Source organism: Myotis davidii, unplaced genomic scaffold (assembly GCF_000327345.1).
Source record: "Myotis davidii unplaced genomic scaffold, ASM32734v1 scaffold327, whole genome shotgun sequence".
In the NCBI taxonomy this organism is placed as follows: domain Eukaryota; kingdom Metazoa; phylum Chordata; class Mammalia; order Chiroptera; family Vespertilionidae; genus Myotis; species Myotis davidii.
This window is the reverse complement of record NW_006298628.1, coordinates 2,908,712-2,928,923: the sequence shown is the minus strand read 5'-3', so window position 1 is coordinate 2,928,923 and position 20,212 is coordinate 2,908,712. Positions and strand designations below refer to the sequence as shown.

Sequence of the window (20,212 nt, the reverse complement as noted above, 5' to 3'; positions counted from 1 at the left end):
AGAATAGAGGCTGGCTGCTGGGTAGGCAGCCAGCAGGGTCTGCCCCAGCTTCGTGAAGTCTGCGGTATCTGTAAGACGCCCAGATTAGCTATCCAATATGCTGTCTGGTGCCTTGGAGAGAGAACTACAGTTGAGTGGTAGGATGGGGAGTCAACCATGTATAGAGGAAGCTGTTGAGTTATGGACATGCACACATTTGCTTAAGAAGAATGTGGTGAGAAAAGAGGCAAGCTTCAGAGACAATAGTGAAGAGGGCAGGGCAGAAAATGAGCTCAAGAAAGAGATTTTTTTTTAAAAAAGGGTATAGATCAGACAGTTACTTAAAGGAAGAAGAAAAATTAGGGGAGACTATTATCATGGGAATTAACAGGGAGAGGGTGTGGGTTTTTTTAAACTTTTTGAGAAAAGGGGAGCTATTAACAGTGTCACATGCTGCAGAGAGGCCAAATAAGACAAAGACTACACAGTGTTACTTGCATGTGGCTATGAGAGAGTTAGTTGCTAGAAAAAGAGCTTGGGTTATAGGCGACTGAGGAGCAACCACAGAAGAGGAAAATAGAAATGGCTAGTCTAGGCTTTTATTTTAAGAAGTTTGTCTGTAAAAAAGGAAAAGAAAAGAAAAGAAGAAAGAAAGAACAGGCCATGCTCCTTCATCATAATTAGACATGTCATCTGCAGTCACTGTACTGAAGTCTAAAAGAAGATTCCAACTATTTTTTTTTTTTTGGTTTTGCTTGTTTATAATGTCCCAACAAAAAATTTTCCCATTAGTGTAAGAATTTAAATCTTCCATTAAACACTAAATTACAACAGACAATGGCCACTTCTAGGTCTAATCCTTTCTGTCCTGGATTCTTTGCAAAATCATAAGTAAACTGGTAAAAATCTGGGGAGGGGGCAGGGGCAGAGACAGGAGAGTAGCTAGAGGGAATCACTATGTAGGACGTAATGTTTTTATTAATATGAGAAGACATCTGAGCATATTTATATGATGAATGGAGAGATGTAATAGAGAAGGAAAAGCTGAAAGACAGGATGTCTGGGGGCAGTGGTAATAGTGGAATGAAGATGACAATTGCAAGTCAGTGCTTCAGTCCTCAGACAGTGTGAGGAGGGACCCTGAACTCAAAAGATGACAGAGGGACAGAGAATGGGAAAGCCACGCAGACAAATCTCAACAGGGGAGAGGTTTTGGACAAGATTGAATAGCAAAAGTCTAAAAGTGGCAGCAAGGAGCTTGAAGAGTGCCAACGGCACTTCTGGGAAATGAGCAAATCCTATTTAAGATTACTTCAAGCAAAACAGTACCCTGCAGAAGAGCTATGTTTTACTTAGGCAGAGATGGAGAAAAGAGGTTGAGGATACAGTAAAATTTGATTATAATAGCACATAGATTCTAGGAAACACAGGGGAAAGGATTAGAAGAGAGGTCATCGGGAAAGATGAGAGATGGTGGAGACAAGGAAGTGCAAAGCTGAATAGGAAGGATGATGACCAAAGACAGAGGGCTGAGGCCGAAACCGGTTTGGCTCAGTGGATGGAGCGTCGGCCTGCGGACTGAAAGGTCCCAGGTTCGATTCCGGTCAGGGGCATGTACTTGGGTTGCGGGCACTTCCCCAGTGGGGGATGTGCAGGAGGCAGCTGATCGATGTTTCTCTCTCATCGATGTTTCTAACTCTCTATCTCTCTCCCTTCCTCTCTGTAAAAAATCAATAAAATATATTTAAAAAAAAAAAAAGACAGAGGGCTGAGGATGGGGAACAAAAATGGCTGGAATGACTGGCGTCCATACTCTAACAGAATTCTAATAGATGGTCTGCAGTCTTGTGACCTTTTATCACAAAATGAGAGAAATGTTATCATAGGAGACATTTGAAGAAATAGACATGCTCTTTATAGATGACTCTGGCCCCTCTAATGTTCAGTAAAAAGAAAGAATACTATTTCTGGAATAGAATATGTGGGGCTGGCTACAGAACAGTAAATTTCCTAATAAAGAGGGTCTCTTCTTTTAAGTTTTAGCCTAGGACCTAAAAACACATTTGTAACAGTCCATTCACTCAACTCACATTTTTGAGCTCATACCACATGCCAGCATCATGCTAGACTTTTTCTTTAATGAATATAAGACCATTCATGCCTTTGAAGAGTTTATCATCTTCAGAGATATGTACTCAGTTCTGAGAAACTGAATTTAAAATGAACTTGAAAGTATGTGTTAGAGCCCTCGCTGGTTTTGCTCAGTTAGAGCATCAGCCCGAACTGAAGGGTTGCAGTTCAATTCCTGGTCAAGGACACATACCTGGGTTGCAGGCTTGATCCCCTTGGTTGGGGCACATGCAGGAGGCAACAACTCAATGTGTCTCTCTTACATTGATGTTTCTTTCTCTCTCTCTCTCTCCCTCTTCCTTCCCCTCCCCCCATTCCACTCTATCTAAAAAAAAAAATCAATGGAAAAAATATCCTCAGGTGAGGATTTTTTTTTAAAGTGTATGTTACAGCAGTCTTTTCAAATGTTAATGCCACTGTTTTCTTTTATTGTGGCAACATATATATATCCTATCTAATAAAAGGGAATATGCTAATTGAACCATCACTTTGCGATAAAGATGGCAGCGCCCACAGCCAATAAGGAGGGAATATGCACATTGACATGACAAGGCGAGAGGCGGAAGGTGGCCAGGGGAAGGAAGGCCTATTCTTGCACAAATCTTCGTGCATTGGGCCTCTAGTATGGAATAATGTTTGGATCTTATTAAAATGCAGATTTTGATTCAGTAGGTCTGATTCAATGAAGTCTGAGAGTACACATTTCTAACAAGTTTCCAGGTGATGTTGGTATTGCTGGTCCATGGCCATGCTTGGAGTATCAAGGAGCTAAAGACTCTAGCCCAAAAGATTCCTTTGCTTTACCTTTTCTGAGAAACTTTCCTCTTTTCCTTGCTAACTCTCCAATCCATTCATTTTTCTCATAAAAAAGGGTGGAGCGGGTAGAAAACCTCAAAAAAGGGAGAGGGCTTTTTCTTCTAGCTACACACACTGCTTTCATGAACACGTCAAGCATCTACCTCATGTGATTAAATACTTCTGTGGAACCTCTAATATTTCAAACAGGGCACCTAGCTATTCAGTAAAAGAAGGAGAGATTGGGAACAGCAATTAATTCTAGGGATGCCATATGGCAGTATAGAACACTGGCTGGAACCTGAAAACTCAATTTCATAACAGTCTTACTTATTCTGAATTTTAATCATTATAGGATTCAGCAAACATATGCCTACCAACCTGCTCCATTTACACAAAATTCTAAAGAATAATCGCACACTCAAAAATACTGGTTTTTCCCAAATGGACTTAAAATTTCTTTCATACCAGATTCTCCAAATAAAGTAGCTGCTGACAGTTCCAGTTTAATTTCTCGGTTAAAGGAACTCTTCAAACAGTTCTTTTCATGAAGAGTATTGCTTGCTTTCTTACCACTTTCATCGTCAGCTCACCGTTTTTGCACAAGTCTAATTTTCTCTGGTTCTGGATTCCTCAGCCCCCACGCGGGCTGGTTCAGGGGCCAGCCCCCCTGTCCCTGTGAACTCCGCCATTCCACCATATTTTCTCCATTTCACCTCTCTCCAGAATGGAGACATTATCATTTTCAACACATACTCCATCCCTGTCCCCTTAGAGCTAAGATACTTTCATCTCCTGGACATCTAATAACTTCAAGATAAGGACAGAAAAATCAGTTCTTGTTCTGTGAACTTTTGTCTCCGGTGCTTGAGAGACTAGCCTAATATCCCCTGAACATGTTTTAGTGATAACATTTACTGCACTCGGGCCAAAATGATTTTCTGCCACTTTCAATTCTAGTTCAATAAAAGAATAAGAGCTTTGTTTCTAACCTCTGTCATTTTTAATACCATAAAATGATTTAAAAAATGTAAAATTGAGTTCCATTTCCTACTGGAGTACCAATCTCATATTAGCTTTCCTTTTATCAAATTTATGAGAAAAGTCAGAAATTGCCTTTCCTTTAAAAAAAAATCAAAATTTCAGGATCTCCTGGGCAGAATGTTTGAATTAAATTTCAGCTCTCAATAATTGCTGGCCTGGAAGTTTTAAAGACGTATAAAAGTTGGCTACTTAAAGTTAGTTATGTCAGAAATAACAAACTGGAAGATTACCCCTTAGTCCACACTCATCCAAAAATAATATTATTCCTAGAAAAGTATCATCCTAAAATAATCACAAACGTGTTTATTACATTTCCAAATTAAGAAAGTCTATGGTTTTCTGAAACCACAGTGAATGAAATCTATGGTTTCTGAACTGCCAGGTGAAACAAATAATGTTTTGGCAACCTTATGGCATTATGAAAATTTTCAAATATGCATAAGAGGTTAAAAAAAGGAATACAACCTAGACTCTATGATTCACATGTTGCGATATTTGCTTTGTTACATATTTATTCATCCATTTTATTTTTTGATGCATTCCAAAATAAACTGCAGACATCAGTACACTCCAACCCTACGCATTCCAGCACGCATATATAATTAACTAAACTTCAATATTTAGCTACAGTTCTTTTAAGCCAATAACCTTTTGAAAGATGCCAATTCATTTTTTTTTTCAATGACTTGGCTAAGCAAACTAAGCAACCAACTGGTAGTTCTACATTCTAAATCCTAATCTTGTATTAATTCTGCTACTTTGAGTAATTTCTTATATCTCCGTTCTCTCATTCACAAAGGAACAAAGGCATTTGGCAGACATGGTGGAAGGCCTCAATTACCAAACTGCGGAGTGGACTTTGTGGTTATGGCAGAATTCACAAATGAGGCACTCACTACCATAATTTAGGAGCTAGCTAATGGGAGGTGATGTGGGTAGGCAATTTTCTGTAAATTATAATGAGAATCTCAAAAAGGCTCACAAATTTGAGGGCGCTTGAGTTTGAACGTTCGATGACCATGCATCTTACACAAGCCGCTATGTGTCTATAAGAAAATAATTTGAAGTTGGACTATTGGAGCCTGAGTCACTCCAAGTGGGAATTTCATAACAAAGCACTAGGATCAGATTGGAGTTCTCTTGGCTTTACAAAGCCACGGAATTCCTGGTTTGTAAACTCCTTATTAGCACCTACAGTAAGAGCTGCCGCAGGGAGGGCTGCCTTTTCCTTTATAAACTGTTTGTTCCCCTACACTAATTTTTTTTCTTTCAGAAGATTGGCCCTGGAAGGGGCAGCCTTTGAAGCTTGAAGAATCAAAACTACAGCAAAACACTGCTGGGAGTTCTGAAAGGAAATATGAAGAAACTAAACTGGACCTGGGGCGATGGGCTGAGATCTTCCCAGACGGACCAGCAGTGGGTCCATAAAATGTTCCAGTTGCCAAGGAGGCGGTGACATCTTGTGTAAATCAAAAACTACAACCCTAAGATATCTCATTTCCATTTTAAATGCATGGGGGTTAAGTATGGGTATCCAGCGCTGGAGAAGTTCCTGTGGGATTGATTTTTTCCTGTCTTCTCTGGGCTCTTTGCTGAGCGTGATAAGTAGGACTGCATTTCATTACCAGCCCTGCCAGCACTGCACTTCAGGGAGACTGGAGGAGGCTGCACAGCGGGAGAGAAGATCCGGCTTCCAAAGAAGAAATGACTCACATGGTGTGATTGTAAAAACCCGTTTTACACCCAACTCGTTCTCAACACAATCATGAAATAAAATAAAGTCCCAAGGAAATGAAATTTCCTGAATCATTTTTCAAATTAAAAAACAAACAAACCACATAGTGATACCATAAAAGAAATCAAACCAAGGTTTCGAGGTGTGGGTGGTCATGCTTGCCATGGGTGAGTGTGTGTGTGTGTGAAAATAATTCCAAGCATTTTGGGGGAAGACAACTTAAAAATGTAAGATCATCGTTAGGGAAATCTTCAATGGAATCAGTCAGTGTTACAGAAATAACATCAGAACAAAGAGTTGGGCTCCTGACAGCTGACCCAACTCTTGCATCTCTCTCCTCTTTGCTCCAGTTTCACTGTAACACAGGAAGTGGAGACAGGATGGGTCTGAGCCAGAAATAAGAGAAAACAAGCAAATTAGAGCAAACCACAATCAGAAGACCCTGCGCCCCAGGTTCCCGGAGACCCACAAATAGATGAACATGGACAGGCATTTTTTTATTGGCTTTCAATCAGCAGAGAAAATACTACACCGCTGGGACAAAAAACTAGTTCCAGACCACATGAGACTGAAAATCAAGGCCAAAGCCAACGGTGGTAAAATAAAGACGGTCGTGTTATATAAATTATCTTTTCACACAATATATGAAATAAGAGCCTCCATTTATAGACAAGTAGAAAAGCTTCATGTATTAAAAAACTGACACAGGATTTCCTGAGACCTTCCAAGGCAAATTCACATTGAGTAGGTAATAGGAATGTGCCCATGTGATAATGACAGCTATAATTCTATCAGGAGTACAGCAAATTTCAGTGCCCTAACTATATGGCTGAAGAGCCGTGCTCAGCTTATTATTCTAACAGGTTAGTCCAACCTGAAGGGTGCGAGCTCAGTTACCTGCCTATCTCCTGTGTCACATTTCAAAACTCCCTGCTCTCTTGAGAGAACATATTCTCTTTAAAGGGCTCAACATTGAGAATTTTTAACAAAAGGTTTTGAAAGGAACAAATTTATTCATCCAGACTTTTTTTAAAATCCACCTATCACTTAGCATAAAAAATACGGAACTATCTTTATAAACAGAGTTACTGACATAAAATATTTATTTTATAGGATCCCCAAAGGGAGAAGCTTCTGCCCGTTAATGCCACCACAACAGGCCAGTATGAAAGAAAAAAAAAAGGATCTACTTAATCTTGGAACTGGTACCAAATTCAAGAGACCCACACAAGTGAAAGAATAAACAAAATACTAATCATAAATTTAAAAGGAGAGCTGTACATTTCAAGGCTGCTTTGAAAGGACAGGAGACTTGCTATGAAAGAACACAATAAGATCTTCCATTTCAGGTTAAACCAAGAAGCCAACAGCAGTTAATATCATTATCAGCCTCACCTGCAGAGCATTTTCAGATTAAAAAATAAATAAATAGAACCCCTTACTCCCAGATAAATATACCTCCAAAAATCTTGAACACAATTGCAAATCTCAACATACACCCAGCAGATAACAGAAAACTAGTACAGGAATCTATATATATAAAAGCCAAGCGACTGGAAAGCCAGATGCGCACTGTGGCCGGCCAACTGGCCCAACCAGGGATGGGGGGTGGGGGGGAGGTGGCTCCTCTCCCCGGCTGGCTCTGCCCCAATCAGGGGCTCCTGCAGCCCCCCCTCTTCCCTACTGGCCCGGCCCTCTATGCCCCCATTGGGGTGGGCCAACCGGACTGCACCTGTGCACGAATTTGTGCACCAGGCCTCTAGTTTGACATAAAATTAACCAGTTGAGAGCCCTGAAGTGGTTGCGAGTTTTTGTTTTCTTTCTTGGTTTAAGGATAGGAGGAAGGGATAGGCCTAAAAAAGGAAGAAATGGATTTTTAACTCTCAGGATGTAGTCAAATTATTGTGATGACATTTGAGCCTTTTCAGAGCTCTTTAAACTTGGATGAATTGTACAATTACCTCCTACTCTTTTTTTCTTTTTCTGTGTTGGCACTGAAACGCCAGTACATGTAGCAAAATGAATAGGAAGAGATGTTATAGCCACATATCTAAACTTGCGAGTAACACAAATGTATGAACAGCACATTATGCATTCGTTCTCTTTGTTTTTTGTTTTGTTTTAATATATTTTATTGACTTTTTACAGAGAAGAAGGAAGAGGGATAGAGAGTTAGAAACATAGATGGGAGAGAAACATCGACGAGCTGCCTCCTGCACACCTACTACTAGGGATGTGCCTGCAACCAAGGTACATGCTCTTGACCGGAATCGAACCTGGGACCCTTCAGTCTGCAGGCCGACGCTCTATCCACTGAGCCAAACTGGTTAGGGCTACATTCGTTCTCTTGATAAGCACACTCCATTTTTTGGGGGGGTTTTTAAGCTCAATAACCAGCACTTGGGAAAAGTAAAACTCTATGTAACTAATGGTAATGATGTTTTACTGTACTTATACTACTTTGAAAGTCTTGTTCCCAAGACTCCTTGGCTTTCTTCCTCTAATACAAAGACATCTGAATGATATATCCTCAACTAAATCCTGTTTTAAAGCTAAATCCATGCTAATCTGAAAAAAAAAACAACTTGGAGTTTCCAAAGAAAACTAGAATTACTTTTATAGTATTTGTACTCGTGTATAATGTTTCATGCAGAGCTATATACTAACCACCCACAATGAGACATGTTCAAGATACTCTTCAACCTGTACTTTAAATGTCTTGGGTTTTGTGCCATAACCCTGTTACATAAAGTTATTTCTTTATTTCTTTCCTTTCCGATATGCTATCATCAATCTACCTGTCTCTCTTTGGAACTCCTTTAAGTTTCACAAAAGGAAATAATACTCCCGTTTGTTTCCATTGGCTCTGGCTTTCACTTCCAACAGGGAGCAGAAAGGACTACTTATTCCAAAGTAGGCCATTGAGAGAGAATGTATCCCTACCTCGGTAATAACAATATTCTATTTTCTTCATCCCTTACCCAACTCTGAAAGTATTTTTGCTGTCAGATGGCTTCCCCCGAATCAAACTTAAGAAACGCTCGACTGTTTCTCCGAATGCGTAAGAACACCACCAAGCATTTGAGTGTAGATGATGGCTGCTTCATTCCAGGTGTCTCACATCTGGTGCTGATCCTGCAGTGACCACTGTAATAAAGCAGGAGGAGCCTTTGCCTGGCTTTCATCCTAATCATGCTCTAAAGAGCTCAATGAAAACGTGGACTGGGAACGTGAAAGCCGTTAGTTTTTAGGGAGAAGGTTTAAATGAGGAGGCAGTTTGAAGAAGAGCAATAAACATCACAGCTCAGGCTATCAAATACCACAACAGGGCTTCATTTCCGTGGAATCTCAGATTGCCATCCGTTTTTTATTTTGTCTTACATGGAAAACATTATCCTTCATTGGTAACACCTTGAAGCCCAAAAACTCATATGTAGGTAAAGGTACAGATAAGAATTTATTCTTTGTTTTCAAGTCTGGGAGAGGAGAGGCTAACTATGCTACTAGTGCTGACAAACAAATGAGCACGTGGAGGAAACACAAACCCCTGGAATATTAGTGCTTTAATCTGGCAAAGATAAAACTTTTTTAATGACTTTCAATAATTCTTTTCATGTTACTCAGCATCTAAATCTCAAGTTTGATGACTTCCAAATTTCTATTCACACCCAGCTTCTGGGGTCACACAACGAAAGTAGATGTGGCTGGCACTGTACAAACTTTTAGTGCTTTCAAACCAACTGGTATTAATACATATCAATGCAAAACAGGGACTAGAAAGGCAATATGGCTGAAGAAGAGGATTCAGTAAAACAAGGGTTACGTTAACAGGGTAATGACTGAATGGGTGGCCATAAGGCGACTTTAAACAGCTTGCCACAGGAAAGCTTCATTTTCCATTTTCTTGTACAGTATCTAATTTCTGGCTCCTCATTTCCTCCGTGATCTGATAAGTATGAAATTCTAAATAAAGTGTCATCTTTCTTGCAACAAATCAATGAACAGAACGCTCCCGTCAACAATGCAGATGTTTCCTAAACTTCTGCTGATTATTTCCTGAATGTCTATCCCACAAACCACACAGTATGCTCTTTGAGAACAAGGAAGCCTCTTTGCCCCATAACACATACAGCGTCTATGTGTGTACGTGTGGGTGTATGCACTTAAAAGGGAGGACCAAGAAGTAATACGCAACTGATAACAAGTCACCACAAAAATCACCTTTTGTTACCAATTTCAGATTGAAATTCAGCCCTTTCCAAACGCCATGATACAAATATGGAAAAGGAGAATTCCTACTCATTGCATATTTGTCCCTACAGATGAAATAAAATTGTTTTTGCATTCCCTATTACAGATTTACACCAGTTGTACCTCCATATACACAATTCTATTTTGGGCATCCTTCTCCCTGTCATATAACTTAAAATAATTCCACCCCAAATAGAAACAGAAAAATAAATTTTAAGGAAATAATCCCACCTTGATTCCTCCTGCTATCCTTATACAAAGGTCAACTTTGCGTTATTAAAAAAAATTAAAATTCTATGGGTTTCTAACTAAGCCTTCAGGTTCACAACTAAGCCTGGGCTTATCTATATATATAAAAGCCTGAGTGACCAGAACGACCAGAACGACCAGTCTCTATGATGCGCACTGACTACCAGGGGGCAGACGCTCAACACAGGAGCAGCCACCCTGATGGTCAGTGCACTCCCACAGCCAACCTCCCCTAGCTGGCCAACCTGCGTGTGTTCTCTCCCCACAGCCAGCAGGCCCCAGTCTGGGACAGGGAACTGGGGGTGGGTGGCGGCTGATGTGGCCCCTTTCCCAGAGGGGCCGAGGGCCAGCACCCTTCTTGGGGCTGGTGGCCAACCTCCCGTGCCAACAGGCCCTGATCAGCCTGCTGCCCACCTGCTGTGGTGGCAGCGTGGCGGCGAGAGAAGGAGAAGGGAGTAAAGGAGGAGGGAGTGGAGGAAAGGGAACCGCATGGTGGCGGGGCGCCAACGATGGCGGAGTCGGCGTCTGGCGTCCATTCCTTTCGTGACTGGCCCGGTGACCATCACCTCCTCTCTGGCCCAGCCCTGATCACCGGCCAAGCCTAGAGACCCCACCCTTGCACAAATTTCATGCACCGGACCTTTAGTCTACTAATAAAGGAACGTTATGGGAGCGTTTGTTTTCAAGACTCTTCCAGCCTACCAAATATTATAATATTTTCACGTTTGCAAAAAGTTCCCATCTTCTGCATTCTGTTAGTTTCAATTATTCAGGGCAACCCAGGCTGATAATTACACAGTCCCCAGTCGCTGAGTAAAAGTGATGCTTAATTAGCCAGCAGGAAAGATCGATTAAGATCCAGCAGGGCATCTTGTGAGGTTCTCTCACATTCCTGGAGGGAATAGATTCTGGCTGTGCCCTTTGAAAGGATAAAACTCCCCGCTTCTCAGGAGTTTCAGTGAGGTTTCTAAAGTAGATGCTAAGATCGGTCAGCCACACAAATTAACTCCCAATTATAACCCTGCAGATGCTCTGCCTTTTCTAAGAGTACTCAGATCAAACATTCGGAGTCACATCGCCACCAGGTTGGAAAAGGCTTAAAGTAATGCTCACTTATCCCCAGCTCTCTTTCAGTTTCCACATTTCAAGTAAGTCCTGGGTGAGAAGTATATTGGAAAGGAAAGTTTTTGTTTCTTCCTCCCCCACACAGGTGTATGCATCTGTCAGATGCTCACATTCTAAAAGGCACACATTAGGTGTGAGCCTCTTATTAAAAAATCTTAATGAGCATGATATCCCAACCCAGTCTGAGACTAAAACATTCCAATATAGTCAAAGAATCAACCAGGTAAGTCTGGGTTTACGTTTTTTGTTTGTTTGTTTGTTTTTTTAGGGAAGGGGACGTGGAAGTAAAATCAGGACTAAAAATCATAGTGAAAATTAATTACCTCACAGGGCCTAACATCTTCCCTTTAGTAATGCGGACAAGCACAAATGTTTACCTTGTCACACATTTTGCAAAAGGGTTCAATAAAGACCAAAATAGTCCAAAGCTAAAAGCAGAATTATTATCTTAAGACACATAATTAGCAAACTATTTCTATTTTGGTAAGCTATACTAATTATACCTGCCTAGTTCCAATTCAATTCAGTAAATATTTATTAAACTTCATGGGAATGATGAACTTACCTTGCATTTAAATAAAATAAATGTACATATACATACACAAATAATATTCATTAAGCCTCTACCAAGTATACAGAACTATGGTTGGTATGTCTTATCTTGTTAATTTATACACTACTAACGTAGATTTTACTGATTATATACTGTTTTAAACTTATGAGGAAGAAGAATGGAACCATTTATACAAACCTAGTTTTGATTTGTTGAAAACCCCGAAGAATATGGTCTCTGTGGTCCCTTGCAATAGCACTGAGGTTCTCATTCCTCAAATCTTCCGCCAGAAAATCCTCAGCATCTAAAAGAAGAGGAAAGCAGATCAACTAAAAAGAAGTACTGAGGAGGGCATGAGTGGGGGGGAGGGGTAATCAAGGGATAAGGACACATATGTAATACCTTAATCAATTAAGAAATTAAAAGTCAAATTAATTAATTAATTTTAAAAAAGAAGTACTAAAGGAAAATCTGAAGAGTTTAGAAACAGATAATATTTTCTCTTTAAAAACTTTAAAGTTGCAGAACAATGTGAATGCACTTAATGCCACAGACCTGTACACCTAATAATGGTTATAATGGTAAATTTTGTTGTGTAGAGTTTACCAGAATAAAAAATAAATAAAACTTCCTATACGCCTATAAGTGACACCTTTTGATAATCCAAGACGTTGCTATAAATTTAGAAAGTTAATGCATACATTAACAAGAAAACACTATTTTCTAAACTACTTTAAAGGAATATTTAATTAGTAACTATCATTGATGGCAGAGGATGGACTGTCACTTTCATAAACATCTAAATATTACAAATAATTCCTGGAAGGTCACAGACCAATGGAAGTTAGAAAGAAATACCAATAAATAAAGCTGAAATAGAAAAACAGAGCGGAACTTCAAACTCAAGAACAAAAGGGCAGGCATTCACAGAAGAAAAATTAATTAGCAGATGCATCATCAATGAAAATGACAATGCAACCAAGTGAAGGAACCCACACGGAAAAGAAAAATGTGTCTAAGAGAAGGAAACGGCAATTAACGTGAGCACACATTATAAAACAGGAACATGGTAGAAAGATAGAATATGAAACAAATCATGTTATGTTGAAAGAAATTGAGAGGCACCTATAAATTTTCAAAGACAAAATACATTGATAATGATTACAATTGTCAGAAATACTAGCTACACACTTTATTACACATAAAATGGTTATCATCCCTTAAAAAGCATATAAATAATCTAGTTAAAATTTCCCACCTCCAAAAATAGTGCCTGTAATATGAAACTGTACCATATATACTATCAAAATAATGTTAGAATTTATACAGTTGGGCCACTGTATAATAAGCACCCTTAAAAATCTGTTTTACATTCACAGCATTAAAAGTCACCAAACAGAATTCTAGGTAGTCATCACCAACATTTTTGATGAGGTATAAAGTTCTGAAAATTAAAATTTTCCCAGAGGACCACCATCAACTTCTATACCCTGCATCACATCTATTGTATAGGTCATTTAGTAGGTTCTTCTAAGGTCCTATGAAGGCTAAAGAATGAGGAAATGGGAAGTTGAGTTAAAAGGTTAAAATAAATGGTACCCAAAATTTAATTAATGTAGCACACCATATTAACAGAAAAAAATCACATGATCATCTCAACAGATACAGAAAAAAAAAACCTGGACAAATTTCAATAGCTCTTCATGATAAAAATCACTCAACAAACTAGGAATAGAAGAAAATTTTTTCAACGTGATAAAGAGCATCTACAAAAACCCCACAGCTAAGATCATACTTAATAGTAAAAGGCTGAATACCTTCTCCCTGTTTCCAAGGTCAGGAACAAGACAAGAATGTCTGCTCTCACCATTTATACTAAAAATTGTACTGGTGCTAGCCAGGGAAATTACGCAAGAAAATGAAGTTTAGCCGAATCCGGTTTGGCTCAGTGGATAGAGCGTCGGCCTGCGGACTGAAAGGTCCCAGGTTCGATTCCGGTCAAGGGCATGTACCTTGGTTGCGGGCATATCCCCAGTGGGGAGTGTGCAGGAGGCAGCTGGTCGATGTTTCTCTCTCATCGATGTTTCTGATTCTCTATCTCTCTCCTTTCCTCTCTGTAAAAACTCAATAAAATATATTTAAAAAAAAAAAAAGAAAAAAAAAAAGAAAATGAAGTTTAAAAAGTCTAGATTATATGGGAAGAAGTAAAACTCTCTACTTTCGGATTTTATGATCTTGTGTCTATATAGAAAACCTTCTGGGTGCATGCAACAGACTGACAGATCTCAGAGGCAAGGGGAGTGGAGGGAATGGGAAGAGATTAACCAAAGAACTTATATGCATACTAGAGGCCTGGTGCACGAATTCGTACATGGGTGGGGTCCCTTGGCCTGGCCAGCCAGGGGGAGGGGCCATAGGAGCTTGGCTGTGGGAGCACACTGACCACCAGGGGACAGCTCCTGCATTGAGTGTCTGCCCCCTGGTGGTCAGTGTACATCATAGCGACTGGTCTTTCAGTCGTTCAGTAGTAACAGTTGCTTAGGCTTTTATATAGAGAGATATGCATAGCCCATGGACACAGACAATAGTGTGGTGAAGGCCAGGGACTGGGTGGAGGGGGGCAAAGGCAGGGAAAATGTGGGACATCTGTAATACTGTCATTTTAGCCTGTGCCAATCCTTTTGCATACAGACAAAATCTTAAATGTATAATGCCAGTATAGACAGGAATTTGTGCCACCCTTCTCTTAGAAATGTGAGTTCTGCTTTAGTAGTTCAAATACTTTCACAAAATATCCCCTCTAGGAATACTCTGATTGGTGTTTGGTTGATGGAATTGTTTTCAGCAGCACTGGCCGTTCATCCTGCCTCCATATAGAAGGTTGATTGAAGCAAACTTTTGAGTTGTAGAAGCATATATCAACAACAACAGAAAAACATCTGCAACTGTTCAGGAACACCAACAACTTTTTTCCTTTCAATGTATCAGGAGCATTACTTGGAAAATAGATGGAAGCTAACTTGGAAAATGTGACCCATAAGACATCATTCTCCAAATAAACAGAATAGCCTTGCAAATGAACAGGGTCAGAGATCTGGGAGTATGTCAGAGATGTTCACCAGTCTACAAAGCCTAGTGATCTTGGGTGCATCCTGCTAAGTCAGAATCTTTTCAGTCAGCCTCCAATCCTGCAGTGCTGTGAGGAACAGATCATGTCTAGTGTTCCACATACTCTCTGTTCCCTTAGCCTTCTCTCTTCCTTTCCTATCTTCTTATTCTATGACTAGAGGTCCGGTGCATGAATTTGTGCACAGGTGGGGTCCGGCTGGTCCACCCCAATTGGGGTGGGGGGGGGCGATTAGGGGCAGGGCTGGCCAGGGGGAGGGGCCGAGGGCAGTTGGCTGGCTGGCCCCGCCCCTTGGTTGAACTCCCCGTCAAACTCCAGGTTGAGGGGACAATTTGCATATTAGCCTTTTATTATATAGGATTATTTGCTGGAATAAGTAAGCTGCCTGGAAACTGAGGAATCTATGTTCTAGGACAGCTGTGAATTATAATAGGAAGATGCATCTTTGCCAGAGCTGTGCTTACCTTTTAAATATGGGACTTAAAATCATTGTTTATTACTTTTAGTACAAAATACTGTATATTGCTACAAGGCAGCCTTCCAGAATAATCTTTCACCTCTGTCCCTCTTGCCCCTAACTTTTATGTTTTGCCCTCCAAGTTGAAATTCTTTCAGTCTCTCTGAGATCTGTCACCTCAAGACCTTTGCACGTGATGTTCCCATGCTTGTGCCATTCTTTTTTTTTTTAATCTTCACCTAAGGATACATTTTTTTTTTAGAGAGACAGAGAGAGTGGAAAGGAGGGAGGAGGGAGAGGGGGAAGGAGGGAGGGGAGATGAAGAGAGAGAGAGAGAGAGAGAGAGAGAGAGACAGAGATTTTGATGTAAGAGAGAACACTGATGGGCTGCCCTCCACATGTGCCCCAGCCGGGGACTGAACCCACAACCCAGGTACATGCCCTGACCAAGAATCGAACCTGCAACCTTTTGGTATACAGGACGATGCTCCAACCAACTGGGCCACACCAGCCAAGGCTACAGTAAGTCCTGAAGTTGAGTTCTCCAACTTTGTTTCTCCTCTTTCTTCTTCTCCTCTTCCTTTTTCTTTAGTATTGTATTAAAAATATACTGTGAGAATTTTTGAATTCCTTAAATTTTCTTCATGAATATTGTTTTTAAATGGCTATATATTCATTATATGGATCTATGGTATAACCAATATTAAGTGGAAAACCTGAGAACATCTAGTATCTAATTTTTGTAAAAGAACATAGAAGGTCATGTTAGAGAATAAAAACAGAAAGAGTGGTGGGGCTGTAAGTAATTATAATTTTCTTCCTTGTATCAGTTTCTGTATTTTGCAAATTTTCTACAATGAGCAGTAATACCTTTTTTTATTAGAATTAACGGTAAAATGTTTGCGTCTGTAAGTCTGAGAAATACATTTTCTTCCTTTCCCCTCTCAATCTATCTAAATACTATAATAGTATTCAGAAACATTTGCACCATAATTTACTATCTGTACTTATGCTTACTACATTAATATACTGAGAGGAGGAGTCCAGGGTAGTGATTAAGAGCTCAGACTCTGGAGTAAGATTACCTGGATCCATATCTTGGCTGCACCACTTGCTAAGTGTGTAAGCTGGGAGCAAGTTTCTTAATTTTAGTTTTCTCATGCAGAAAATGAAATAGTAGTATCTACCTCATAGGTAACCCAAGGTCTCCTGAGGTGAGGTGACATGATGTTTATATTAGAAAACATTTTGCTCTAAAAAGGTTGGTCACTTAAAAGAAAACCCATCAGATAGAGGGTGAGCTTGGTTAAATAAGGGAGGTGATCTATTGAGGGGCCTGTCAAAGTTTCTGCCCTGTACAGTGGTGAGTGGTGTGTTCTGCGCTGTACTGCTCAGACACCTTTCAGATTGCATTCACTGTGAATAGCATCATCTTTTAAGCTGAAGGGCAGATGTATTATGTATTGGTCTGTAAATTTTCTTCCCTTAATATATTTATAACGTTCCAATATCAGGTTATATTGGCTTCATAAAATAAATTGAAAAGTGTCTGCTCTATTCTATTTTCTGTGATAGTTTGTGTAAGAATTGTATTACTTCTACCTTAAATGTTTAATAGAATTTACTTGTGAAATCATTGGGGCCTGACTTTTCTTTCTAGAAAGGTTTTTTAAAACTACACATTCTATTTCTTTTATAGACATAGGAGTATTTGGATTTTGGATTTTATTTTGTGTATATTTGGTGAGTTGTGCTTTTCAAGGGATTTATTGGTTTAATCTAAGTTATTAAATTTATTGGCAAAAAGATGTTGATACTATTCCCTTATTCTTTTAACTTCTGTGAGGTTTTTAATAATATCCCTTCTTCGTTCCTGATATTGGTAATTTGTGTTTTCTATTTTTTCCTTTCATGAATCTTGATAAATCTGTTAGGGGTTTATCAAATTTATTGGTCTTTTAGAAGAACCAACCAGTGTTTTTTCTGCTTTCTATTTAACTGATTCTTGCTCTTATCTTTATTATTTTCTTTTTTGACTTAGGATTTAATTTGATTTTCTTTTTCTAGTTTCTTAAGGTGAAAACTTAGATCATTGATTTTAAATCTTATTTCTCTAACATGAGCATTTAAAACTACACATTTCCCTTAAGCATGGAAATCTACAAATTTGGGTAAGCTTTATTTTATGATTCAACTTGAAATATTCAATTTGTTCAAAGAAGAATATTTCTTCTTTGATTTATGTTAATTTCAAGTTGTAGATTTTGAAATCTATCTCCTTATTATTGATTTCTAACAATTCTTTTGTGGTCCGGGAACATACTCTGAAAGGTTTTAGATTTTTGGCATTTATTAAGACTTATTTTATGGCCTAGAGCAGCGGTTCTCAATCTGTGGGTCACGACCCCTTTGGGGGGTCGAACGACCCTTTCACAGGGGTGGCCTAAATACATCCTGCATATCAGATATTTACATTACGATTCATAACAGGAGCAAAATTACAGTTATGAAGTAGCAACGAAAATAATTTTATGGTTGGGGGTCACCACAACATGAGGAACTGTATTAAAGGGTCGCAGCATTAGGAAGGTTGAGAACCACTGGCCTAGAATAAGGTATATCTTGGTGAACATTCCTTGTACACTTAGAAATATGTATTCTATAGTTGTTGGACATATCATTCCATGGATCTGAATTAGGTCAAAGTGGTTGATAGTGTTCAGGTCCTCTATCTCCTTAATGATTATTTGTCTAGTTGTTCTACAAGCTTCTGAGGGAGGGTGGTAAAATCCCCCACTATAATTGTGGATATGTCTTTTTTATCACTTCAGTTCTGTTGGACTTTGCTTCAACTATTTCGAAGCTCTGTTATTATGTGCACACACATTTATGACTGTTCTATCTTCCTTATGACTTGGCCTTTTTATCATTATGAAATGTCCCTCTTTATCTCTGGTAATACTCCCTGTCTTGAAGTCTGCTTTCTCTGACATTAAGATAGCCATTCCAACTTCCTCATGCTTACTGTTTGCATACTATATACTTTCCATTATTTTATTTTCATCCTGTTTTCTTATGGAAGTCCTAAAGGCCTGGTGCACAAAATTCATGCACTCAGGGGGTCCCTCAGCCAGGCCTGCACCCTCTCGCAGTCTGGAAGCCTTCAGGGGATGTCTGAGTGATGACTTAGGCCCGCTCCCCGGGGAGAGTGGGCCTAAGCCAGCAGTCAGACATCCTTAATGCTGCCACGGAGGCAGGAGAGGTTCCCGCCACTGCTGCCGTGCTTGCCATCTGTGAGCCTGGCTTCTGGCTGAGCAGTGCTCCCCCTATGGAGGCGCACTGACCACCAGGCAGCAGCTCCTGTATTGAGTGTCTGCCCCTGATGGTCAGTGCGCATCATAGCGACCAGTCATTTCACCATTCGGTCGATTTGCATATTGGCCTTTTATTATATAGGATGTCGCTTGTAGACAGCATATAATGGGGTTTTGCATTTTTATTAGTCAGACATTCTCTGCTTTATAATTGGAGTGTTTAGTTCATTTACATGGAACATAACTATTGTTATGGATGGATTTAGGGTCTTCCATTATTTACCTATTTGTTTTCCAATGTCACATTTTCTTAGTACACTTGCCTTTAAAAGAATCAAATGCTTTTTAGTACTTTAATTCCTTTATTTTTAAAAATGTACCTCTTTATTTTCTGTGTTAGTGTTTCCCCAGTGATTACAGTGTGCTCCTTATCACAGTCTACTTAGAGTATCTTATCACTAAAGAGTATCTTACTCCCCTTTCCCCATCCTCTCTTGTATTTTTGTCATATTTTTTACATGTATCTATGTTATAAACTATACCATGCAGTGTTTATCTGTGCTTTAAACTGCCAGTTATCTTTTGAAGGCATTAAGAAGAAGAGGAAAAAAGTGATAATGCTTTTTTAAAATTATTGACAGTATTATAGATGGCCCCCATTGTCCCTACCTTGGCCCCTCCGCCCAGTCTCTGGCAGTATTACAGGTCCTCTGGTCCTCTCTTTAGTAAGAAGTCCCAAGTATTTGAAAATATCCTCTAAGTGTGAATGGTTGTCCTGGTTGGGCCTGAGCAGAGAAATATCCATTCTCTCATTGCTGCTAATGTCATTGTCATTTTACTCCAACAATCCTCTGTTGGCTTCTGACATAATTCCTCACCCCCTCCTCTTACCACAGCACCTCTAGGCCTGTTGGCAGCCCTACTTTCAATGGCAGAGGGAGTTGAAGGTGAGAAGGGAGGACAGGAAGAGAAGGAGCTAAGGAGAGGAAATTGTATTCTTTCCCTCTGGGTCCTCCCACTGGTTCTCACCTCCCACCTCGGTGAGGCCACATTCTTGCTCTCATTCTGGACCTTTAAATGCTCTCTTCCCTAATCCTTAGAACCCCAACCTGGCTCATACCCAGCTCCTCACTCCTTTCCCAGCCCTGCCCATTGGAGTCACTCCCCAGTCACTAATACCATTAGAGCTTGGAGTTAGGAAACAGGTAGAGAAAGGATGCGCTCCCATGAAGTGACCCATGTTTCAGGTCAGAAAGAATTTCTGTAATCCCAAATTGGATGATCACCCCCCATCAAAATATTATGTTTATAGTCCTCTCTTTCAGATACAATACTCACAAGGTGGGAATCAACTTTAAAAACATGATGCTTTTTCCCATAAAAACATTATTCTATAAAAAAACACCTAAATAAATATTGGGAAACTATCTATTCACTAATGGAAGAAAGGGGA

At 39.7% G+C, this 20,212-nt stretch overlaps 1 protein-coding gene across 1 annotated transcript in view; it reads right to left on the bottom strand.

Annotated features, from left to right (window-relative positions):
• SKAP1 (src kinase associated phosphoprotein 1) overlaps nt 1-20,212 on the bottom strand; it is a 261,116-nt gene that overhangs the window by 222,916 nt on the left and 17,988 nt on the right. The window contains exon 3 of the mRNA XM_006774412.2: nt 12,060-12,190. Coding sequence (XP_006774475.1) covers nt 12,060-12,190 — 131 coding nt within the window. The remainder of the gene's footprint in view (nt 1-12,059; nt 12,191-20,212) is intronic.